The sequence below is a fragment of the Vanessa cardui genome, chromosome 4 (assembly GCF_905220365.1).
Source record: "Vanessa cardui chromosome 4, ilVanCard2.1, whole genome shotgun sequence".
In the NCBI taxonomy this organism is placed as follows: Eukaryota; Metazoa; Arthropoda; class Insecta; order Lepidoptera; family Nymphalidae; genus Vanessa; species Vanessa cardui.
The window spans coordinates 8,496,931-8,524,923 of NC_061126.1; the positions used below are offsets into that span (position 1 = coordinate 8,496,931).

At 31.8% G+C, this 27,993-nt stretch overlaps 1 protein-coding gene across 1 annotated transcript in view; it reads left to right on the forward strand.

Annotated features, from left to right (window-relative positions):
• The first annotated feature begins 775 nt into the window (after nucleotides 1-775).
• The window catches only part of LOC124544288 (leucine-rich repeat-containing protein 4B), a 34,045-nt gene continuing 6,827 nt past the window's right edge, over nucleotides 776-27,993 (forward strand). Inside the window, exons 1-2 of the mRNA XM_047122765.1 lie at nucleotides 776-995; nucleotides 26,918-27,014. Coding sequence (XP_046978721.1) covers nucleotides 26,992-27,014 — 23 coding nt within the window. The 5' untranslated portion in view covers nucleotides 776-995; nucleotides 26,918-26,991. The remainder of the gene's footprint in view (nucleotides 996-26,917; nucleotides 27,015-27,993) is intronic.

Genomic DNA, 27,993 nt, shown 5'->3' on the forward strand with positions numbered 1-27,993 from the left:
AAGTTTCCTTTTTTAAGTTTCTTTTTTCCAGCAAATACAACCAAAAAAGTCTCAGACTGCAGCTCGAAATGTTATCATAATGCTATCAAATACTGGCGGCTCAATAGACAGATCTGTCTAACTCGCAACTTACGCCAATAGAATACAATGCCAGGATTTCACTACACATTCATCTGTCAGTAGGTATTCTTCAGATCCCTGAACAAGACTATCATTGAATTACAATTTAGATATCTCGGGTGAAGCCCTGTACAAGATTCGAATAACTCTACAAAAATTCAAAAAGAACAAGTTGGCTGGTTGGTCAGTCAAGTCAAGTCAAGTAATTTTATAGTCAAACGTTACAGGCATGGCAGGTAGGTTTGCTGATGATCTTCTTTAAAAAAGGATAAAATGTCAATTTTACAGGTTAAGTGTTTGACGATTTTCGGCCTCCCAAACGAGCCGATATCCGACTAAGTTTTCGTGATAAAGATCCTAGATTTGTACAAACAGTAACCATACCTCACGGACTATACGAAGGTTTTTCATTCGATTAAAACATTGGGTCTAATAAAGCGTCTTTTCTTGCCACAACTACCCATATATTATTTTTACTAATAATAATTATATAATGTACATATTCATTTATTAACAAATGCAGTTCAGAATATTTATAATGGCGCTTGTGTTAGTCCTTTACGGAGCATCGGGAGATTAAAGCTTGAAAGTGTTGCGACTGCGCGGATGGGATGTAGCGTAGCTGTGGTTCAGGCTCGCCAGTTGACGTCTCGTACCGGCGCTACTAGGTATTGTGAGCAGTGAATCTGAACACAAGCTGCGTAATGTTCCCACACGCGTTGCGAGCTCAACTCCAGTAAACTGTGACTAAAGTGATTAACATCGAACATATTAAGTGAACTTTGTAATGTAAATTAATTTAATATGTACGATGTTCTACAAAAGGCTGCACTTTCAGTAAAAGAAATTTGTAACCCAAGGAATACAAAGTTTCGGTATGTTTTAATGAGTTTTTCCCGTTCTTTACGCTCACCGTTTTTTTTAATAACTTCATTGCTTTTGCAAACTTAGAAAAGTGTATTTAATTATTGTCTGTATTATATATAAATCAATTATGTTCCTGTTAAAATTCTTCATAATTGTTGATTTTCTTTAAATACTTATATTTAATATTATGTGTAAATAATGTTGATGTTGATTTTGAACAAATAAATTTAATAAGGAAAAAAGTTTGGAAACATTATCCATTGATTTTTTCTGAAACAGATATTTTTAAAATTAAAAATTATTAAACTATGGATTAATAAATCAGTGATACGTATATAATTGTGCATGAATGAGGTATATAATATTATTTCGAGTAATTAAGTTACTTAATAATTTAAGACATTTTTCACGTTACTAAATAATTTATCGGATGACTATGTTTACTTGAAAAATTCTTTGATGTTTGGTTTTGGTTGGTGTTATCTTGTTAGTACTGAGTCTTCAGTTCTGGGATGGGAAATATTATATTCTCCTTTTCATTTTTGGACTTCGACAATTATTTATGACAGTATTATATAGATAGATATTATATGATATGTAGAGGTACTTCAGTTACATCTATAAATACATTCAAAAAGGCGCAGAAATATATTTTGAAAAGCTATTACAAAATCCAAGAATCACTTCAAAATATACTCAATCATTTTAAAATATGTGTGTATCTACAAACAGCAAAATAAACCTCACATTCATTTTGAGTAACGACTAACCGTAGACTTTCGCTTAAGAGAACCATTTTGTATGTTGAAAAATAGCGAGGCGAGTGAAATAATGCTAACAATAAAGAAGAGACCTTTTGAGCGAGTCTCCGTTAGATTCGAAAACAAAATGTACATATATGTTCCATTAAGAAGATAATATAATGTTAATTTCTATAATTGTTCAAAAACGAAAAACTTATAACAATTTAAGTAAGAAATTTGTAGACGTCAATTATAGGACTTGCTCAAAATGTTTTACTAAATTATCTTTCTTTTGCAAAAAAAACTTTGATATCATTGTTTGACTCACAAAAGACTCAAAATAGAAAAAAAGTGGCGACGGACGCAGGTTTTGACAGTGACTTATGTCCCGTCCGCCCTTTCGTTGCCTTCTTGCATTTGTCGCTAGGTACTCATCCTCTTAAAATGTTGCTGAAATTTATTTTAACTGGCTATTCTGCTTTTAGGACGCTGAAAATTAAACACGCTTAAGATCTTTCTCTCGTCTTGTTATATAAATTATACTGGAATTAATGAACCGCTGTATAAATAAATATGATAAATGTACAAGCAAAGTCAAGATTGTAATAGGGTTGCGTATTATGCGGAGAAAGGACCAGCAGTGTCATGAAAGAATACATCTACATCTTAATTAAGATAGAGCCTTTTATGACTTATTATAAAGTCATTAAAATCGTGCCAGTTAAAAATGGCCACTATATGTTTGCGTAGGATATTTTTAGGCTACAACGTTTCATCCATATATCTAGTTGATTTTCACCCACAGTTCCCTTAAACCTAAATCAACAAATGTTCCTTATTTTGGAAGTCTGCCTATATTATTGTCAATATCCATTTGCTAACAAAATATTTTAGGTTAGTAAACTTTCAATAAGTATTCTAATTAAATGTATATCTCAGATTGAAAACATTTATTAAAGAATTTTATTAAATTACGATTGCTGAAATGTTATTATGAAGTAAGTATTAAGTAGTTTAATTATACCCATAATTTGTATTTACACAACAATGCCATTACAGTTACATTCAAAAGCAAAGGCAGTCCTTAGTTATAAATGTTTTGCCTATAGACACAATCGAATCACTATCTTATTTGTAGTCATACTAAATTAAATATTTAAGTCCTCAACTAAGGGCGAGGTTAAGTTAAGATCTCAAAATAAAAAATTGTCCTTAATCTCTCCATTCGAATCTATCTTCTGTGCTAGATCATTTAGTAATTCAATTTTTTTCTCACGTCTAAATTTAATTTTTTTTCGGTAAATGTTTAAAGTCTAAACTGAAATGAAATTTAATTTAATTTTTCACAATTTTATCTTCTTAACTACCTTAAATACCTATAACAACATATTATGCTGTGGCGGACTATTCTGTAAATGTCGAGAATCTATAAATCTTATATACAAAGTTTCTTGTATCTTTTATAGTTTTGACAGCGTTGGCTTCGAAAGCCTCGGGACCAACAATTTCCTCTTCGACTACGTTGACATAAGCTTAGTTTATAAAATAAAACATATAGATTTACGTTAAATATCTCCCTCCATCTTGAAATTTTAAACTACCATAAAGTTACTTATCAAACAGATTAAAACCGGACCAAACAAATAAAACTTACCTCGTTATATAATATTGGTATGATGGACTTTTCCTCATTTAACTGCTTCCTTGCTCTACTGGCTCTGTCATTGGTTTGAATTCGGCGTCCATTAAAATCAATGAGTTTTTCTGTTTTAAAATTCTCATTAACACGGATTTGAGAAGTTTGCGATCTTATACTTCTGTTACTTGTAAATTACGCACAGCCGTTTTACCTTCGCCTGGTTTCCAGTCATTTTGGGTAGCCATCTCATCAGTCTTTGATGACGTGGGAATAGACAGTTTATCTGGCCTGCGGAAAGACTGCATTATATTGTATCTTACGCATTTTATTAATCTTTGGCAGCCATTATCAGACTACTGTATTACAATTGTTAGTGTAGAAATTTGTCTATAGAAGAAAGTAAACCATATCATGATGAAAGTGTAATTTTTTTTAATTACATGTACCTATGAATACTCGCTACAATTTTTTTAGAAATCGCGATAGATATAATAGAATGATTTCGATGATATATTTTTTTAATAAATTTAGGCAAAAATATCTCCTCCGCTTGCAAATGTAAACCTAAAGTTTAAATTGTGATCCGGCCTGAAACAGTCAGCAAAAAGAGAACGAAATCTTTCTTTACGTATTTCTTTTCTTCACGCCATAAAAAATCTTACACAATGTCGGATTCGTATTCGTATGTATTTCATAAGCAAATACAGTACAACATACGTAGTGACGTAACATTTATCGTATCACATTTTCATAAAACGCCCGTAGCTATCATTTATCAGGTGTTGTATTCCGTAGAGAGAAAACATTTTACAAAACATTTATTTGGTGCGCTCGCAGAGATTTACATTTGGACGACACACATTAATCGCGTACTTAATCCCAAAAGCAAAATTTCCCAATAGTTTTATATGAATATAACTTATACAATAAGTTGTTTCTGTTTATTGAGGCCACGAGCGTATCTTATAATTACGAGGGTTCGCAGTAACTTTTATAGTAATATAATTTAAGCTATTTGCTTTGAGGAGAAACGGCGCATTCATTTTTATTGCTAGGGAAAACTTAAAAGGAAATGCGACTTTATATTACATCGTATAGCGTAAACTGACATAAGAACTGGGCGTCTTTTGCTAATGCATAATATAATGTTTAATTTATGACCACAATGAACGTATATGTTCGAAATATATTTTTAATTAAAAAGTATTATTAAATAAAATTAAATAAAGAGCACGTTTACGTTTTAATAACTTTGTTTGTATAATAAAAAGAATGAATATTAAATGCTCTTGGTATTCTTTTTTTTTGTAGCGATTTTTGACCCAGATATTAGTGTTTACTCATTAAAAAGCTGTTGAATTCGTGTTTGCTTTTAGTAATAACTTTTCAATAAATAGTTCGAAACATTTAGCAAAAAGTCATAGGAAATTACGTCCACTTTTGGCCCTAGGGAAAAATGTGCAAAACCGGTAATGGAATTTAAAACGGCTTTGGATACCGGATAACGGGAGTGCGCCAGCAACGGCCGTCGGGCGGTCACTCGGACATGATATACGCGAATTTTTATAGGTTTTTAACTATGCGTTAAATAAATTCTGCTGAAAACAGTAAAATATAGCAGGACCTTTCTTTTATACCCTTTATAGTCTCGCTATGCTGGTTATGACATAATTTATCTATATATATGCCGTAACATGCAAAACAATTATTAAGAAAGTGGTACATTATTAAAAAATATAAATTAAATTACACTGCTTTTGAATAGCTCATGTTGGGCTCCAGTTTCTACTGCTTTTGAATTAAAGCTTACTCCACCACTATGCACCAACGCTGCGTGGTAGATACACTCGTGAAAAATCCTATTCAACAAATTAAGCACATGTAAATACAGAAGTATTTGTTCGTGTTTAAACTTTATGTTCCTTTCTAGTAACAGGGCCATCACGGCTCTATATTGTAATTATTTTATTTTTGGATTACCTAGATCATATTTCAGAGTACTTAGTAAAAGTAAAAATATAATTAGTATATATTTCTAATACATGACTTGAACCATACTTTGCCTATTATTTATATATAGCTATACTATATACTATTTTTAATATGATGCATTAAATTTATGTTATTACCCAACCTTCATAAGTAAATAAGTTAATATGTATTATCACTAATTGTTTTTAATTATAATATACCAAATGTACAATTAAATATATAAATATATAAACCAATAAAAGAAAATTACTCTCGTAATGGACGTTGAATAATTAACAAATTTAAGCTGTCGCCGATATTAATCTGTTAATATACGTAATAAAATACTGACAATAAATTTTACACCAATTTAACATGTCATATGCATAAAGCTCTCAGTGATCTATGCTTTCATATACAACGATAATTTAGTTGAATAACTTGTAACACGCCACAGGATCAGATATGACTATATTGACTAAGGATGAGTGTGTATAGTTACGGAATATGCTGTCAATAATAATTTACGTGTTTGATAAAATGATATAAAACTTATAATGTATATATAAATTGACGCTGTTATATTTACTGTATTGTAGGTAATGCAAACGACCTGCGACTTTGCACGCGTGTGTTTAATTATTAATTAATAACTAGACTCGGGTACAATACTGATACTAAATATATTACAAAATTTGTTTATTTACGACATTACATTACAATTGTCAGTGTTTCTTTCCTACATTGTCCATGAATTATTATAAAAAAAAACAGCATCAAAATCAGTTGCATAGTTTAAAAGATTTAAGCATTTAAAGGGATATAGGGACAGACAAAGCGACTTAGTTTTAAACTATTATTTATAACTAGTGATTCGCCCCGGCTTTGCACGGGTGCAATTGTGATCATCTGATATTACTTTAGAAACCACGTTTAATCAGCGTGTCTTTACTATATTGTGCATGTATTATACATATAAACCTTCTCCTTAAATCAATCTATCTATTACGAAAAACTGCATCAAAATCGATGTGTAATTTTAAAGATCTAAGCATACATTGGGTCCGACAGCAGTAAGCTGCTTGTTGATACTATGTAATGTAATTGTAATGATGATGAAGAATATAACTGTGCTTAGTAAGAAAATATTGAGTAGGTATAGTTGTTTTGACTAAATGAGAACTGTGAAAGTTATAAAAATGGGTTAAGGTCGAAATTTTGTTCTTAAACGAAGATAAAAATCAGCCAAGTGTGAGTCGGACTCGCGCACGAATAGCTCTTTCCTTTATGTATAATATAGCATAAAAATCACGTTTGTTGTATTACCTTACAAAGATTAAGTATCTGTTGTTATAGCGGTAATGGAAATACATCATTTATGAAAATTTCGAGTTTTTAACTATCACGGCATATATCCAGCCAGTGACAGACGGACAGACAGACGGATGGATAGTGGATTCTTAGTAATAAGGTCCCGTTTCACTTTTTGGATACGAAACGTATCCAACGTATCGTATCCGTACTATTATAATACGGCTTATAAATTTAAATTTGTTAACTTTATTATTATATCCATTTATCCCGACTACAAGTTTTGCAGAAAATGACCTTTTTTGTATACATGTCATGTGGAAACGGTAATCCCTTAAGTATTCGAATGATATGGTGTAAAAGAAATCACTTATTATATTTTTTTTTGCATAGTATTATGCTTAAACACATCTAATTATATATTATTACATGTATATTATTATACAGAAAAGAGCTAATTGTTCTTAAGGCTATTTAAGTTACTATTAAAATTAAATTGTATAAATAAATATGAGACAACATCACATACATTACTCTGATTCCAATGTAAGTTGCTAAAGCACTTGTGTCATGGAAAATCAAAGTAACGACGGTACCACAAACACCTAGACCCAAGACAATATAGAAAACTAATGATAATCTACATCGATTCGGCCGGGAATCGAATCCGGAACCTCGGAGTGGTGTACCCTTGAAAACGTCGTCGTTTTTTTATTTTACAGTTTCTACATAATCAAATATCTAAAACAATTCTAAGGAATCGGGAATAATAAAAAAATTCTAAGCGTATCTGAAGCCGATAAAATATTATTCATATATACAAATATATATCATATGAGATCCGATATTACATATCCATAGGATCCCCGATATAAACCTTTCTTGATTATCGCTATTTCTTTTTGTGAAAACTGTATAAAAAGTACTCGGTGGTAAGCCTGTGTGCAAGTCCGATGGGATAGGTACCACCTATCGGATATTCTACCGCCAAACAGAAATTTTCTTACGACGCTAATGTCTATGGGTGGTGGTGACTACTACCTATCACAGGTGATTCCTTTTTCCGCTCGTTTATCTAACTAAAAAAATCAAAACGAGTAAGTCGAGATACTGTCGCAGACATTTTTTATATATCAATATATATAAAACTGTTCCGTTAGTGACAGACAACACAGCCTAAACCACTGGACTTAAAATTTGGCACATGTATGCCTTAAGTGTTCTAGAGGTGCACTAAGAAGGTATTTTTTTCAAAATTCCCACGGGATAGGGAATAAAAAGGATTTATATTTTCGAACCAAAGTAGCTCCATCTACGTAACTATAATTATTAGGGGTTTCAAATTTAACATGCAAGTAGGTTACAACAACAACTAAAAACTATTTTTAGGATATTTCAGAATTCCCAAGGGATAGGGAATGAACGGGACTTGTTTATATATAAAAAGATAGATAAAATAGTTTTTACATTTAATTATGCTGGGATGAACGCATGAGGAAATTAAGTTTAAAAAGAGAAAAAGTTTGGACATGAATCTCTTGGCAGAATTATTCCCGAGATATTTTCATTTTTCGCTGATAAATTAAGAAAAGATAACATCAAAGCTTGGTGCTGGTCAGATTTGAAACCGCGACCGTATTTTAGCTCCAATTGTTCCATGAAGCCAAAGTTCTGGAAAAAATATTTCATCATATTAGTATAATAGAATATAGAATTTTCTTGGTGGTAGGGCTTTGTGCAAGCCCATCTGGGTAGGTACCAACCACTCATCAGATATTTATTGTTGTGTTCCGGCTTGAAGGGTGAGTGAGCCAGTGTAACTACAGGCACAAGGGACATAACATCTGAGTTCCCAAGGTTGGTGGCACATTGACGATGTAAGGAATAGTTAATATTTCTTACAGCGTCATTGTCTATGGGTGATGGTGACCACTTACCATCAGGTGGCCCATATGATCGTCCGCCAACCTATACCATAAAAAAAATGTTTAGGAATTTAGCGTAGTGTCTTATAACAATTGACTTTTTTTAAATTGCCATTTTAAAACTTAGAAGTAAGTGTCACTGATATAGATTGTGTTCATGTCCTATAGAAATGAACCGCCAATATAACTTATAACCTGAGTATTTTTTTAATATGGGTAAAAAAATACTGAGTTTATACAAAAATAATTCTATTATCTTTATGTTTTTAGAATCTACTTAAGCGTTTTACTTTCTAAGCGAACTAATATTGCCTTTCTGTAAAAAAATAACCTAATGGCAATTTTAACGGAGTAAAAATAACATAGGCTACAATAAAAAAAACAGCATGTAATACGAAAAACAGCGCGTGTTAAATTTTCGTACGATTTTATTAATGGTTTTATTTTTCATATGAAGCGTATGGGAATAAACAAATGGGTTTATTTATTAGTTTAGTTAGCGTGATGTATTCTAACGTATCTATGATAAACGTCTTTAATTTCTTTAGAGTTATTTTTTCTTTATTTGGCATTGGCGCTATGAGATATATTAATCATTTCTTATTTTTCGATGCGCTACTTTAGAAATTAAGAATTCTCGTTGATTGTTATACACTGGCTCACTCACCCTTTAAGCTACAACATTACATCTAGAAGAATTCGTGATCAGTGGGTGGTACCTACCCATATGGGCTTGCATAAAGCCCCACCGCTAGGGCTTCGTTACCACCCTACTTGGTGGTAGGTGAGTTGTAATAATTACGCTCTTCCGTTGAGAGGCTTTAAAGACAAATGATGACAATAAAATGTTCAATACTAGGAAAAATGAGCGCTTTCCCTTTATTTTCATATTTCATAAACAACTTTTTCTCAGAAATTTAATATGCTGTTGAGGATTATAATTTTTTGTTTTACGCTTTATTAAAGATTGTTTCAAGCCTTTTTAAAGTTTTCTAAGTAAAAACGTCCGTAAGATTTTTAATGGTGTTATCTGACGTCATCATAAAATAGGTTGTATTTTTAATAATTATGAGTAAAAGCTTAAATATTATTGCTGAATAAATTAAATGAGGTAAAATAGACAATTCAGAGACTCAAAATCAGACTAATAAAGACAAATCTGATGATAAGTAAAATTGTTTCAATTTTGATGTGAGTGTTTTTTTAAGTTTAATTTTAATGTAATGATGGTCTTCAAAGAATATTTTACAGCCTTTGAATGACCCACCTAGGTCACAGGCTTCCTTTTCTCTCGAGGAGAATATTTGGAGCTACAGTGATCCTATGCTGATTGGTGGATATAGGTTATTTTCATAAAAACTCGACGGTACTTGTCTGGACCTTAAAAACTTGAAACGCACAAACATTGGCTCAGATTCATTATAATATTATAAATGTTATTTTAAAATCGATTGTAGATCCAAAATTCATGAAGCTCTAAATTTAGTACTTATGTTAAACAATATTTAACTGAAATAGTTCATTTAAATATTATAATTTGTTTAGTAAAGTAACAAATGTTATTTAATCAAGAATAAACAGGACAGAATAATGAATACTGTCAGAGTCTCTCAATTAGTTATTGTTAATGATAAAATCCAACAAGTCCGCCTTCTATTCTTAATGAAGTTGTAATAATGCTCTCCGTTGTTCACTATGGTTCATATTCCGTTGAAGTTGATTTTCGCTGCTCGTATACGACTAAAAGAGTATAATGTTCTAAATTGCCTCTATGTATTATTTTTTTTCATAGCGCCATATTGGTTGTGTGGTATTACATCGTACTGCTAGATAATAAATGCCGATTATCGTAAAAAAAATACTGACACAATTTTTTTTATTTTTTTTGTTATATATACTTTATGAACAGATATATACTTTTACTATTAGTAAAAGAACAATAAGAACTTCATAATTAATCTAACAAATTCAAATCTGTGTATGAGCTCGATAAACAACTATCTGTATGTTTAAGAACCATCGGTAGCCCTAGAAATCTAATTTTAGTTTGTGTTTAGAAATCTCATGTGGTAAATATAGAAAATTTTCAGTTTCATCATACGTAACTTTGTGTATAAAAGTAGCACAGAATGTAATCATTCTCCTGTTGAGGTATTCTCTCTTTTCGAGAAGAAGATCTCAGGCTAATTACACCGAGCTACTGCTTGGCTTATTGGATACACAATAGAAGAGTTTCAGGCAGAATTTTAATGAAATTTGACAGCTACCTGCGGGATGTTTTCCTTCCCCCAGCACGAGATGAATAATAAACCCATATCAAGCACATATAAATTCAGTAGTGCTTGCTTCGGTTTGAACTTGCAATCATTGGCTAAGATGCCGCGTGCATTTATTATTTAAGAAATATAAAGTAATAATTTTATTAGTTTTATTGTATGTTTATCTATGTTTTATTTTATATTTATATTGTCATAAGAACCACTCATAAAAGGTGATTGTATTACTTATATTTTTATTCAATCTTCATTGACTAAGCGTTCGTGCTCTTGTTTAATTTAATTTTTGTTTCGATTTCTCACGAACATACCAGTAAAAATAAAATATTATAATATATATTACAGTTTTGCTTCCCTATGTTTTATATACAAAATATTCTGTTGCAAGGAAGCCTTGTTACAATTAATTTTAAAACAAGGACCTAAACGAAACCCGCTCGCTGAGTTATTTTCAGATGTTAAACATTTCATTGGATTTTAATAATGTTTAGCAAGCGATCACTGGTTTGTACATTCGTAGATTTCCAATTTTTTTTTATCAAATTTATCGAGAGGCACCGCTTTAAAATACGTAATTTCACTTTAGTGTTTCTTAATCTCAAAACAGTGCTTCGATATGGAGTAAAAACTGGGCTAACGTAAGTTCAGGAAGTCCGTCTTTCAGCGAGTGTACGTGCAGAGGTTTTATTTTGTTCAGGGTATTGTTACAAGAATACAGAGCGAGAGTCGCGAGCCTTGAATGCTAATCAAGCGAAGAGGTCGCCCGGACGGTGGCCATCAGTAATTCGAGTCTGCGATGTCTCTCTGGAATTATTTTAGCGTTTCCAGTAACATTATTAGCCTCTTTACAGGTTCAGACTGCTTCTATTCAATTGCTCTTCTTTATAGGTGCTTTTAGTTCCAAGAATACATTCCATAATTATACTAGAATAGCCGGGGCTAATATAATAAATCAGTATATAAAATTAAAAAGTATTTTCTCATTTACCCCGTGGGGCTTTACATTGAAGTTGGTTGATATGTTAACGATGTACGTATGTTTGTAATGTAGTAAGAAATAGCGAAAACCTATATTCTTTAAAAAAAAAGTAAAGTATAGTGACAGTCTGTAAATTTTCCACTGCTAGGATAAGGCTTCCTCTGCCAATAAGATTAAGAATTGGAACATAATCCACCACGCTGTTCCAATGCGGGTTGGTGGAATGCAAATATGGCAGAATTTGACATGATTGATGAAATTAGACGCATGCAGATTTCCTCACGATGTTTTCCTTCACCGACGAGCTCGAGATGAATTATAAACACATATATATGTGCATAATTTGTATGTTTAAATTAAATTTAAATTGTTTTTATGTGTGGTGCTTGCCTGGGTTTGAACCCGCAATCATCAGTTAAGATGCACATGTAATTGTGGCCGAGTAAACATTTATATTTAAATGTTATAAAAGATATCTTTGGAAATTGTATATTCGAAATTTGAAGCGCATGTATTTCTCAGCAAATTCTGAATTTATTCAAATGATTTAAGAAACTGTCTTTTATTTGGGGAACTGTCGTAATCCTAAGTCGGTTTTGCGAGGAACGGTCAGGGCAAGGTCACTTTTCCCCATAAGGCGAGCTCCAGCGATATAACAAACAAAAAATAAACATTTTCACTATGTTGTCGCAGTTGAGCTTAAGTCACCTCTCACGTTTAGATAATATTAATATTTCTTTTTCAATGTATTGGTCACATGGTAACAAACCGAAAATAATAAAAATATACAAACTTTTAGTTACTTCATAAATTGAACTGACCGCCTAAGGTTTTGGGCTTCAGGTCTTACAGTTTTTTGGATATACGATGTTTGAAAATCGAGACAATAACTGGAGGCCAGGCTTGCAAGTAGCACAGATTTACTCTTCCTGATATATTGTAAATGATCTTGAATAACTGAGTCAGTAATCTAGTAAGTAATTTAGGTGATTTTAGTCAAAAAAAAAACGGTCAGTATGGGGTGCTTGTCAACTATACCAGTCGGACTAAAGCTTTGTTTAAATGATATTTAGATTCAAGGAAAATTGTATGAAATGATAATTTTATAATAAACAAATATATGGCTTACGGGTAGGTTTAAATTTTATAAATGTAATTTTGGTAACACTTAATATATTTTGTGTAAGTTATTAAACCGAAAGGTATTTCTACTTTATCTTTAATTTTAACACTATGAATATTGCAATATTGTTAAATAAATCTTTTTTCACCTTAAAATTTATGTCTTTGGTCTATTAAAATATATTTTATTGTAAGGAATTGTATTCAGATATCAGAGAACTCGGTAAAAAACAATTCTATTAAGTAATTTCGACCACGACACGCAAGTACGCAAGACATTTAATAAATTAGAATTCCTTTTCCATGTACCATTCCAGTTTAATTCAAAGACTCTCTGACGCGTCTTTTCTATGTAGAATTTTCGCTTGGAAGATTTAAAATTTCTCAGTGAGATACGCGGTCTAATAAAATTAGGGGGATGTTTTAAAAGCTTTGCTGTGGATGAATTATAATGTAAAGGTCCTCATGCGGAACATTGTAACTAACTCGCTTGGAGGAATTGTGAGTGTACCAATGTACACTAACAAATAACACCAATGTGCGCGTAAACACTGCCGAAGTTTATACTAACTTATACTAATACAACTTCAGTAGATGTAATACCCGTATATTTCCAGAGAGATAAAGCCACTCCTCGTTGATGTATGTAAATGTATATAAACACGTAAACACGTGTAAGTTATATACCTAGATATAGTTTTATAAATCATGTATGAGATCAAATGGTCAGACTAATTGCTTATCCTCAGTTTATTATTTTTATTCAGTCAATGATATTAATTCAGTACTTATGTGACGTGTCTTTACGTGATGTTTATAAAAATGGCCAGCTAAATCATTGTCATCATAGTATAAAACAAAGTCGCTTACCGCTGTTTGTCCCTATGTATGTATAGATCTTTAAAATAACACATCGGATTTTGATGCGGTTTGTTTTAATAGATAGAGTGATTCGACAAGAAGGCTTTGTGTATAAATTATACACAAAGTAAAGAAACATTGATAATTTTAGAAGTTTTTAACTTGGTGTCGTAAGTAAATAAGTTCTATAGTATATTTACTATAAATATTGCACCTGTTCGAAGCCGGGGCGAGTTGCTAGTTTAAAAATTAAATAGTATTTACCGTGGGTGTTTATAAATTCTAAATTATCTGTAAAAATGAAAAGCAAAATTGGTAAATTATTGAACTAGATCAAAAACAATTAAATATTGTGTGTGAACGAGAACGTTTTCCTCTGGAATAGCCCCAATACTTTTTTAAAAGGTGTAATTGGATTATTTTTTTAAATAGTCAATATTCAACGCACACTAAATATTGAATAAAATTTGATAAACGTACTAAGTAAGTTAATACACATTATGATTTTTTTTTGAATTCATTAGGTCATAAGTAATAGCAAGCTATAACCATACTACAGATGGAATACTTTATGATAATTTACTTTTCATATTACTCACACGATATGAATAAAGTCGAATCCGCTGAGAAGGGTAAACTTTTCAAAACAAATGCAGCGTAGAGAGAATCCGAGTATGATATCATTTCAAACTAACTTAATAAAAAGATTGCATGTGAAAGTATTTGGCGAAGTGAAGCTTTTGAAGTAAAGAAATTTCATTATTATGTTTGCTATTTCTAACTCGTTCATATTGACTCTGAAAAAATATTTCAGTTAAACGGATAAATACTTTATTCGTTCGACTGATTCGATCGATATGGTCTCTTTTATGATTATTTTTTAATTTTTTGGTTTTATTGCCTTTTATTATATAATAAAGTTGTCAGGTTACATAAATTGTTATCTAATCAATTTTTTTAAACAAAAAGTAAAATGAAACAAGCGTTTTTGCAATAAATAGTGGTAAAAATTATATACCTACCTATATAATAAGGAATATAATATGAGACAATATGAGAAAATATCACATACATTACTCTGATCCCAATGTAAGTAGCTGAAGCACTTGTGTTATGGAAATCAGAAGTAACGACGGTACCCCAAACACCCAGACCCAAGACAACATAGAAAACTAATGGTAATCTACATCGACTCGGCCGGGAATCAAACCCAGGACCTCAAAGTGGCGTACCCATGAAAACCGGTGTACACACCACTCGACCATGGAGGTCGTCAAGTTACTTTTAAAACTGGTTTGGAATAAAATGACAATCTATCATTGCATATAAATGTTTTGTTCCAAAATAGTATTACCCACTGACTTCCCTATTTCATCCAGATGAGTGAGTGAATAATGTTTCATTTACAGCCTTGAGTGTATACATATTAAATCACACTAGCTACTCTGCTCTGCCTCTAATTGTCCCGTTGATTTAGTGACTACATTATAAGGCTGCCAAACTCGCGACCCGGGTATCAAATAGAGGATCGAGCCAGCCATGTTATTTAGGCATAGAATTAAACTTAGTGGTAGGGCTTTGTGCAAGCCCGTCTGGGTAGGTACCACCCACTCATCAGTTATTCTACCGCCAAATAACAGTACTCAGTATTGTTGTGTTCCGGTTTGAAGGGTGAGTGAGCCAGTGTAACTACAGGCACAAGGGCCATAACATCTTAGTTCCCAAGGTTGGTGGCACATTGACGAATAGTTAATAGTTGATATTTCTTACAGCTTCATTGTCTATGGGTGATGGTGACCACTTACCACCAGGTGGCCGATATGCTCGTCCGCCAACCTATACCATAAAAAAAATTACTTTGTCACGAAATTCTCAGTATTAGTCTCGACCTAGAAAGTTGGCAGCGATACACTCCCGTTTTTCGGAAAGCACGTTAAGTCGATTGTACTGCACCTGATCTCCCACGGGTCGTGTCGGTTTGCCGTCCCATTCGATAATTAGAGTATGGCAATTCAGAGCGCAGCTGTGTCGCACGCACACATACACTCATTTCCTATTTGAGCTCTAAGATTGGCCGAGGGTGAAATTTAGTCAAAATAACTTCACCAGCTTACTGTTTCGTTTGTTTTGTTAAATATTAGATCCTCCGTACGTCTTTGACATTTACAATTTGTACCAAAAACACGGGAAAACATATTAGTTACTTTTAATAAAAATATATAAGTGTGTTTAATATTTAGCTTTAATACAAGTTATAGTACTCCCAGTAATACTTTAGTCCGGTGTATTTAAGCATTTTAAATTAACTTTAGAGCTAATTCTTTGAGTCCCTTGACGACATTAAATGTGGTAAGTTCTTCTAAAAAACTTAATACGGAGTAATTTTGTTCTGAGTCGTCATAGTGGTTATAAGTAATGTATAGACTGCTATTTATACTATGTATTTACTATGCGTTTTTTTAAAAGTATCATAAATTTCAGTTGTTAAGTGCATGACGTTAATCTATCTATATGGGGTTTTGAGGTAAAGCATATGGTTGGTAGCGTGTTTCTGAAAAACAAAAAAGAAAACATTGGGTATAAAATAATTACGTCTTATTTGATTCAAATATAATTGAGATGGAATATAATTTAAATTACTATGTTTAAGCGACTGATTTGATATCAATTAATAAAATAAAAGGACATACATCTGACAGTTCAAAGTTAACTTATTATGTACCAAATAAGTCTAGGCAAACGTCTGATTGTAAACTATTGCTAGAAGAGACCGCAAAACTAAAATCATAAATTACAAAACGGGTTAACTTGTTCGACCAAAGTTTGTTTAGCTCACTAATCCCTGTGTCTAGATATTTATATAACACAAACCGTTTCTTGTGATTTCGCCTGCTTGCAAAATCCTCAAATGTATTGAAATTTATTTTTAATTGTCCATGTATTTATTATCAGTGGTACGAACTATTACGATCTTCTCAAGAATTGTTTCATTCTCAAGATCACTCGTGAACAATTCTTGTAAATGGAACAATTATGTTTGTTGAGTCACGGAATTTCCAACAATATTGCTATTGAGAGGTAGACAATTATTAAGACCTATACATTTAAGAACATAAAGTATAGTTGCTTAACTTCTAAAATAACAATTAGGTTTTCTTTTTTCTTTTAACATAATAGGGATTTATTGTTCATCTTTTAATGGAACAGCTAGTATAAGACCTTTCTATGCGTAGGCGAGGAGGCTTTTGTCAAGCCATGGTACTAGCTATTTGTGGTAATATTTAGACGAAATAAATATATTAAAATTATAAAGCGATGTGATTTGTCATATCAATTTTTCCGAATCCACTGTTTTTATGTACTGGATATATATTTTGAGGTTCCATATAGTTTTAAGATATAATTTATTATGTCAAAATTAGTTATTGGTCATCGCACTAAATAATTTAATTAACACGTGTTTTCATGCGATGGCCGAGTCAATATTTTTATATAAAACATTAAAGATTTTTAAGATTGAGATGCGTGACTATAAGATGCTGTCAATTATTACGTAACTACTTAATGCTTCCAGTACTGAGATTCCAGACACAATTGATTTTCAATTGTTATGGACCACGATCGTGGTCTAAGGGAGTGGACGTATTAAGACAGGAAGTCGCTTAAGTATTACATGGATAAGACTTGGTATTACATGGATCTCACAACTTTTTACCGTAGAACAACTAAGTTGCGAGACTTGGTTTTTTTGATAAGTATTGTTTTTGATGGGATATAATTAACTAAGTAGTAATGATGCAAATATATTTTTTAAACTCAATGGTCTTAAAAGGAAGACAGTTCATTTATATTATATCATCGAAATTCTATAAAGTGTTTTTTGAACCTAAGTAATGTTGCCATAGGCAACAAATTTTCTATGGAGAGCAGATCTGGCCTGAATAATGATCAAACTTTCTGCAATAGTTACTAAGAATAGATGGGTATTATATAGTATTATGCAGATATATGGATAGGTATATTTCGTATACTATTTTTGTTACCGAACCTGATGTCTAGAAACCGAGACTATTGATTATATTTATTTTATTGTTGTTTTTCATAGGTATTCTTTCGAGTTTGTAAGAAATCTATACATACATACACATGTATAATTGGCTTGACTGATCACCACTTCAGCTTTAGTATTGAAATAAAATTCTCAAAAGCTAGTGTAACTGCAGTACTTATATCAACTTAGCTTCCAAGGTTGGCCTTTAAGCGATGTAAGGGATGGTTAATATTTCATAAAGTGCCAATTTCTATGTCTATAATCACATATCATAAGGTGTGACACTTGCCAGCCCACTTAGCTATTACAAATTAATTCGAAAAATATTCGTTCAAATATGAACCATTGCAAATTTACGTTACATTATCAGGGTCTTTTCTATTTTAACTGTTTCTATAGACAATATTTGATAATTGTGTAGTCCATTAGACGTGAGAAAAAACAGCGAATTGAATTCAGTGGTATAAATATGTTATTTTTAACTTAAATGGCCAGGGGACAATGATTAATTCCATATATACATATGTATCACTGAAACATATATACTGTAATTTTTACAGGAATCGCAAACAGTCATACGTTTTCGTTGTGAGCGACCTAGATCCTTAAGGAGATTTACAAAAAGGATTATAGAAGGGGGCGAAAACAAAAGGTTCAGCGGGATAAAAGTGCACTCGTAGTTTGACTGAAACAAAGCTCGGATAAGATTACACGGATTAGTATGAAAATTATTCAGCATCGTACCCTAGAAATAAAGTTAAATCTACAGTTACACAAATATTTTATTAATTACAGCTGCAGAGCAATTCAAGTTTGTTTCGTCCAATTTTCTTGACAAGAACAAGAAAGTTAGAATAAAGTTAATGTAAATGTGTTTCATACTCGTAATTGCGTGTCATTTCTGCCGGTGCTCCATTACACTAAGAGGAAAATAAAAAGACTAGCTCGAGAAAAGACCCCGTAGTAAGTCTTGCTAGACAGCAAAGTAGTTATTTTATAGACTTGCCACAACCATGCAGACTGCACATAAATAAAGAAAATTGCATACGTTTGTTAAATATATCTGTCTTTTAATATTAACTTATTCAACAGGGAAGCGCACACGAGGAGTTTACTGTCTGTAAAGTAATTGCTCTTATTTGTTTTGGGAACATACTGTCAGTACTATTTAGGTACTCTACTTATAGCTGGAAATTTCGAGAGACTTATAAATGAAACTCATACAAGAATTAAAGAAATATGACAAAAGATTATTGGATTTTCGAACTTGTATAAATTTACAATTTGAGTTTTTTTTTTAATTTTTCTAGTTTTTTTTCTAGTCAGTTTTTAGATTTTTTCGTTACCTAAATTATACTTTTAACAATAAAATCTATGCTCATGCGTAGATTTTAATGCTAAAAACTGCTATCCATAAACCAAAATGTAGCCAAGCGAGTAACAAATTACAAGAACAATTAAATAAATACATATTGACTGAAATTAAATTCAAAGAGTGTGTAAGACTTTATACAGCGTGTGTAATGTTTAAGCATAAAACGTGGGTGCCTTTGATGCTCTAATTCGAGTAATAAATTTTCGTTAGTGGTTGGTAAAAGGTTGCTACGGTTGATAACGCAAGTTTTGGTCAAATGTTAGTCCTGTGCCATTCCGCGTTGACACGGTTCGCTACTCTTATGATTGATTGTACACAGACAGGAACCAATTAAAGTTGTCCACTACACTGGATGCCGTAAAATTTTCTAAGATTAATTGAACGAACGTAGTTTCATATAACAAATTGATATATGTAATGAACTCTGAGCTAATCAAATGTTTATAATTTAAAGCTTTTTACATCTTTATTTATTTATTATTTTATTATAATCCAATTATTTGCCCGCGGATTTGCTCGTGTTTTATGTGCGTTGTTATGTGTTAGGTAAAAATGTAGTCTATGTCCTTTTTGAAGTTGAAGTTTGCTTCATAACGAATTTCATCAAATTCGGTTCAGTAGTTAAAGAGTGATAGACAGATTGTCGAGATGGCCCAATGGTTAGAACGCGTGCGTCTTAACCGATAATTGCGGGTTAAAACCCAGGCAAGCACCGCTGATTCATGTGCTTAATTTGTCTTTATAATTTATCTCGTGCTCAGCGGTAAAGGAAAACATCGTGAGAAAACCTGTATGTGACAAATGTCATAGAAATTCTGCCACATGTGTATTCCACCAACCCGCATTGAAAAAGCGTGGTGGAATATGTTCTAAACCTTCTCCTCAAAGGGAGAGGAGGCCTTTAGCCCAGCAGTGGGAATTTACAGGCTGTTGTTGTTGTTGTTGTAGACAGACAGACTGAGTTACTTTCACATTTATAAGTAATAGTATAGATTTAGGTTAAATATATTTCATTTCTTTAAAATTGATCTGTCAAAGCGTTGGGTTTCAAAAGTGTCGTTGAATTTTAATTGAAAGAATCATTAATATGAAATGAGGGTTTATTTCGATTTTAAAGTTTTACGACGATATTTTTCTACATTGATGTAAGATGAACCATTATGACATCAAAATTAAAAACGAGACAGTTCTGCCAAAAACGTAAAAGTAAAATTTTATATCCAGTATCACTATTCACTTGGGATTATGCGAGGACTAACGATGCCTCATACTCGTGCATTAAAAGGTTACGGTCGAATAAAGGAACACAAATATATGCACAACAAAATTTAATGAAAGATATATCTAACACTTGTTTTTAACAAAACACTTTGGGTAAATAATACATATTCGTACAAAAGTAGCATTTATGGAATATAACAACAACAACAACAACAGCCTGTAAATTCCCACTGCTGGGCTAAAGGCCTCCTCTCCTTTTGAGGAGAAGGTTTGGAACATATTCCACCACGCTGTTCCAATGCGGGTTGGTGGAATACAATGTGGCAGAATTTCTATGAAATTTGTCACATGCAGGTTTCCTCACGATGTTTTCCTTCACCGCTGAGCACGAGATAAATTATAAAGACAAATGAAGCACATGAATTAGCGGTGCTTGCTTGGGTTTGAACTCGCAATCATCGGTTAAGATGCACGCGTTCTAACCGCTGGGCCATCTCGACTCTCAAAGCATACATACATATGGAATACATTTTAGGCATAATTCCGATTTCAATCTACTATTAAATAATCTATACCATAAACAAGTAATATTACTATTAATTACTATTATTTTGTAATACATATTGTTTAGAATATTAATGTTAAAATAATTTGTCTGTAATGGATTTCTGGCATAGTAATTAGGTAAAGTAGCGATACATTACATCGTTCAATGTTTTATATGGGCTACGTATGTCTAGTTTGCGTAGGTATATGATATATTTGTATGATTAGTTATTAGGAATAAAATAAAACAGTCAATTGCTTATACAGTAAAGTGTAAACATAAACTTATCAAAATTATATATTAACCGTATACCTTTTGCCTTAAGGAAAGGTTTTAAGGACTTATCGAATATTTTATATTCGATAAGTCTTAATAAATAAATAACAGAAAATAAACAAATTAATATATAAGATAAATAAAACGTAAAACTTTCATATTAAAACAATTTCGTAAGATTTTTTTTAAATTTGGTATTTGATTGTTTGTTTTTGAAAACTTAATATTTTTAGATGTTATACTTGATGAAGTAATAAGTAATAGTTTAATTTGGTTGGGTATTATGTAGTATTATATAGTTCAATCGCCTGTTGTGTTTAAGTAACTTGACCGTGGTAGCTAAGTTTTATAATTTTCAAATCTAGGCCTTGAATTAAATAAATTTTATAGTAGATAGTTTAATTTTACAAAACGTGTTTAAAAACTATTTTTTTCGAACATAAAGTATTTCATATCTATATGATAAAAAAAGGTCGCCTTTGTACTTACTAACATTATTAACGTGCTGTTTCCATGCTAACCGATCATCCATTAGTACTAAGTATATTTGTCTACTAAATCTATATCGTGGCAGTTGCAGGGTGAGATATTATTTACATTAAGTGCTTTCAGAGTAGGTTTTTTTCGAGTTTCTATTGTGTCTATATATATGTAGTTGTAAATATTGACTAGAAAAGTTGCGTCATGGGCGTAGTCTTCCATTCTATATCTTCAAGCAATGTAAGTAATATTGGTTATAATATGCCTATATATAATTTGCAAAATGGAAGACCTGTGTTCGTGGGCCTACGTAAACGAGTATTATAGCTCGATGATCCGCTCATACCTATCACTCCTGTGTTTAGGTCTTGTGTGTGGGATTGAGTACAAATATTGTCTTCACAGGATTTACATAGATACATTCTAGTATGTGTTGTGATCTAATATAAAAAACTCCTACTGTGTCACCTGTTTTATATTATTTATATTAGGGTTGCCTCGTTTTTGTTCCATATTTATAGTAGATAGTGGTGGCTAGTTATAAGACCGCAGTTCCTGAGATACTGGATTCATACGCAAGAAAGAGCAGATTAAAAAGTTATTTAAAGTTATTTTATATATTCTCAGTAACAGCCTGGAGTAAGGAATTTAGAAAAGAACGTAGAGACGTTCCTGCGTCTGAACTCTTTCTGGTCTTGTCACATTGCCATCCATCGAATTATGAAAGTGAGAGCACAGAGTGCATCTGTGTTTATGTTTATACTTGTGTATGTCCATTACAGGCTGGCGTCTTCAAATCGACAGGATGACGTCATCTTGATCATAATGTTGTATAGTAATCGTTTTTTTTTAAATAAAACATGTATATACACATTAATCTGTATATGGTTTAAGGTTATACATTTGTATTTTTATTACTACGTTGAGTTTCATTATATCAAATTCCATTAGAGGCGCGGCTTTGTGTAGGTCGACTACGTAGGTGAAAAATGCTTACTAAATCATACCGTTAAAGAGCAATACTTTGTTTAGAATCAAATAGTGTAGACAGTCTAATAGCAGGCACAAAGGACTTCCTTGTTCCTGTGGTTGGCAGCGCTTTGTCGGTGTAAGTGGTTTATACTAAGAGTACCAGATTCTACGGAAACTTTTTATCGTTAGGTTGACTTATGAGCTCTTCTAAATGATAAAAACATATAATGCTAGTAGATTGCTACATATGATTAAAAAAACTAAACTCTTATAGGCATGCTCACGTACTTACGCTCAGACAGTCATAGACATTTTTTTCGAATCATATGTGCTGGACATACATATATATACCTACAATCAGAAATGTTTAGCGTAAATTGATAATTGTTTTTGATATATTTATATTTGAGATATTTATATTTTGATATATTTATATTTGATATTATAGGTCGTAAAAAATAATTACTATAAGTCGACAACATATGGTCCACAAAATTCATACAATCGAGGTATTTCGATATATAATCTTTGAACTTCAATCACATGTTAGTTCAACAGTCGGCCATGTTTGCCTTTTACGGGTGCATTTAGAAATCTATGAAAAAATGTTTATTGTTAGTTTTAACTTTTCATCACAATATAGATGTTTTATAATCGCAATTTTTATTAAAAAAACTTAATCGAAAAGTAAATGATAACCCGTATTTGTTTTGTTTTATTTTTTACACCCTAGTTTCCATCTAGTAGATTCATATTTTGTTTCTGAAATGAAAATATAAATTTTGTTAAAAAAAATTAGAACATATATTTATATGATGTTGTTAATCGAAAGCCGCTTAGCTTAAAGAATTTAAAGAATATCTGAAAATCCGAGCATTTCCTTCCCCTTATCTTTAAACCATTGAGCGTGAAATTTTGTTTGAAAGTTCGCACTACAGGTCTTCACTTAAAATTGAGAGGTTAACCTAAATGAAAATCTTTACTCTTTAATTTAACAGAAAACTTACCTAATATTTTATTGCAGAGACGGACAACAATGTCAATTTGTCCAGCAGTTATTTTAATCAGAGAATTCGTAATTAGATTTCGTAAATTTATTTTGGTTCAGTTAGTATAAAACATCCAGAAGCTTTTACTATCCAGTTTCGGTTATACGACTTTCGGGTCTATTCTTTTAACAACTATAAACTATATATAAAGAAATAATAAGATTGATTTACTTCGAAGTTTCTTCGCTAATTTTCTAAATTAAACATCTCATGTAATTTTTATTATGACTATGATATTACTCTTCTTCCATGCTACGCTTTTTTACGACTCCGACTAGGGCTTCATCGGTTTTAATTATTTTTAAATCTGCACTAATAAGTAAGAATATATAGGCTATATGGTGATATTCTTATGCTGTATATGAATATTATTAGTGGAAAAATAGTACAATTTTAATTACTTTTTTATTGTAAGTAGGCGGAAGAGGTAATTGTTTCGCCTGATTGTAAGTGATTATTACAGTTCAAAAATATTGCCATAATGAAAAATTTTAATCATTATTTTATATCGCCAATGTACCAACAGCTTCAGGAACGAATGTTTTGTCCCATGTGCCTATAGTTACATTCGTTAAAAATATTGTATTATCAATGTTATAATATTTTTTTAAGAGTAAAAATATAAGATGACATTACAATCTGAGTGTTAAAGAATGGGCTAAGGGCGTAATCATAGAAACGACACATTTTTTTGTTCATAACGTAAATACTAAGCTTCATGTGCGCTTATTTATTTAGTAATATTTCTTATGTTATATAGGCGTGGTTTAAAAGCGTGTGTCTCGGGCGAGCGATGTAATGGCACTTTAGGGAACAAGCCCCGGGAATCTCCATACAGCGAACGTAAACATACTCTTGCAACTTTAAGTTCTCTGGCGTTCGGCTCTGCTATTGTTAAAGGGTTGTTTTATATTTTAAGAAGAGATGATGGTTTTGGGACGAATTGTTGAAACTGAAATTGTTTGCGCCATCAATATAATTGATATGGAAATTTGTTGCTTATGACAATGAAATATGTCGTGTCCATTGAAAGTTTCATAGATTATACAAAGAAACTTTTGTATGTTTAACGATATTTTTTCTATTTATGTAGTTCTTTTTTAAATGATCAAAGTATGACAAGAACTCGAGAGGATTACGAAACGATATTTACCGACAATTCAAATGTCAACGGCGCTGTGTGGGACGTCTAATGACTGACAGAGAAGGTTGAACAAAAACGCCGTCTTCGTAATGTATTCTTAGCTAGCCTTTATATACAAGTACACTGTAATTGCAGGCGTGGGTTATGATTTTGCCGCAATCTTTCATATCAATACTAGTACAGATAGCTATGCCTGCGACTTCATGCGTATTTGAATTTAACAAAAAAAGAGAGTTATACGCAAGGGCTGCACACGGTTTTGGATCGTGTTTACCCATGGCAGCGTGATTTTACTATTATTTTATATGCAACTCCAAAGTAGCCTAAATTACATCATCTATCTGCCAGTGAAAGTCTCGTAAAAACCAGTCCAGCCGTTCCAGAGATTAACCAGAACAAATAGACAGACATATATACTACATTTTCATTCAGAAAAAGACACTCCAACTTTATTACATGTAAAGATAATGCAATATAACTTGGATTACTTATTACTTCATTTATCTCTTTTTCTTTTATCGAGCTGTCACCTCCACCAACAAGATTACAATTTAAATATATTTTGGCGAACAAAACCGCTCCTCACCTCATCTCATCGAAATACGCTACGCCGCTTTCAACCCCTTTCTGCTCACCTCATAACGTAATCTTTACAATACGACGTATAATTTCTAACAAATCAACTATTTTCGCTTTTCATTTTATTCAGCCACGTTGATTTTTTTATTACTTAAGTAAACCGGAATAAGTATAATAGTTACCCGAAAGAAATAAGTTTTCGTGTATAAGAAATCTTGAATCGGGATTTTGTTCACGTAATTCAATGAATTACTAGTTTAATAACGGTACCTAACTTGGGTAACCCAATAACGTTACGAAATGACTCACGAACAATACAGGCACACATTTTATATATTTCTTTATTTTTTTGTTCGGAAAATGTAGGTCAGAGGAGAAAGTTTTTCTAATCTTATTTCCTTTTAATATATTTAGTTCAAATACCTTGTTGGTTAAATAAAATTTTGTAGGTTTTTCTGTCGATAAATTCATAGTAGCGCTTCCATTTCTGGGATGGCTGTAAACCCGATAGTTCTAGATCCGGTCGTTTCAGATTACCTTCCGATTGAACTATGAGAACTATGAAGGTAGTCTACCTAACGATTGTCGAAATTCTGCCACATGCGCATTCCACCAACCCGCATTGGAGCAGCGTGGTGGAATATGATTCAAACCTAAATGGAAGAGGAGGCCTTAACCCAGCAGTGGGTAATTTACAGGCTGTTACTTTACGTTACTTTTACTTCTAGTAATTCCTTCAATGAAATAGAAATTATGTGATGGGAAATAAATTGGTTTCATTCATCGACGTCATCTCAGACGTCTTCAAATATGGAGTCATCAGAAATTATAATGTAAATGTTTTCTCTAATGACGAATTATTAATTTGAAACAAACTAAAACTGGGGGCTGTGCCATTTTTTGAATTAATTGCTTTTTCTTACAACCGTCATAAGCGATATTTTCTTAGAAACCACAAATGTCATAATAACGATTGCCATAAAATCCTTGGAAACAAACTGCCAGTAACAATCAAATCGAGCACAGGCCGCACTCAAACGTTATTTCAAAACTACGACTATATAACACTGTTTCAACTAAATTTGTAATAAAGTCGTTATAAATTATAACAAACGGGATAATTATGAACAATAATTATAGAATTTTTTTTATCAATGTTTGTATAAACGTGTATATAAAAATAGGCTTTCAATTGAATACCAAAATCGATGAAATAATTAAAACGCGATCAATTAATACAAGTTATTCATAATATAATATTAATAATTAAATTAATATAACTCACATAACACCGTTACTGGTGAAAAGTGTATGTATTATGATTGCGATATTATGCTGTTGGATAATACACTTTACAATGAAACCTATGTTTAAATCTGTAATCATATGGATGTAATCATTGTCGACAGGTCTGCGTAAACGTCTCATGGACGTCCGTAGGTGAGGGCGCAAGGCGGGCGTTGCGCCCAGCCTGCGCCCGCCCATGGATTCGACATTTTCCGTCAGGTGAGAACTTATACATTTTTTTATCAAAAACTGTTATTTATCTTCATCTTTTATTATATCGATTGACTATGTAGTACACTAAAATTTATTAACTATTACAAAAACCAAAATAAAATTTAATTAAAATTGTATACAAAACAATACTTTACTATTAATATTTAATTATTGGATGTAAGATAATGTATATTCTCTTCTCTCGGTATACAAAATAAAAGTCATAGAGTTCTACACCAAAATAAAGCAACCAAAAAAGAACTCAATAACCGTTTCATTCCGCTATGATAAAACTATTTTTTTTTAAATATTGGATATAAAATGATATAATTATAACTATTGAAACTAGTTATTTGATATCTAAGTACTTTATTTATTTGCGTAGCGAAGTAACTTGAAGTGCGGTATTATTGAATATGAAAGAAAAACATAGTTGTAGCAAAAATATTTAATGCAGGGTATATTGCCCTCGATCAGGAATTATAAACATCTTTTTGATAACTGATATAATACACTTCAATGTTTTCCATCATTGAATTAAGAAATATCACGAGGGCATAAGATATTACGAATTATAAACAACAGTTAAATTTCTCCTTCGCAAATGTATGTAATCGTAATTGAAGAAAGTATGAAATTATATTCTAAGAGAAATTTCATTCATCCTCTCATCATAAATTCCCCGGATCTATAAAACTTACAGATTTATCCAGGCATGGGATTTTCGTTAAAGACGGGTTTAACGAAATTCAACTCCCGACGGGAGTCTATGGAGGTATTTGAGGTATACAAGTATGTTTTCAAGGCTGTATGAGTAACAGTTATATATGAAGTTATTTTGATTTGAATACAATTCAAGCAAATAAAGCAATTTTGTCAACACTTTGGAACGTGTGGCCTATACCTGATTTAAATTGGGTAATTTTTGTGACATTAATCATAATGTAAAGTTCCAAACTTGACACAAGAAAATCTTAGTGAGTAC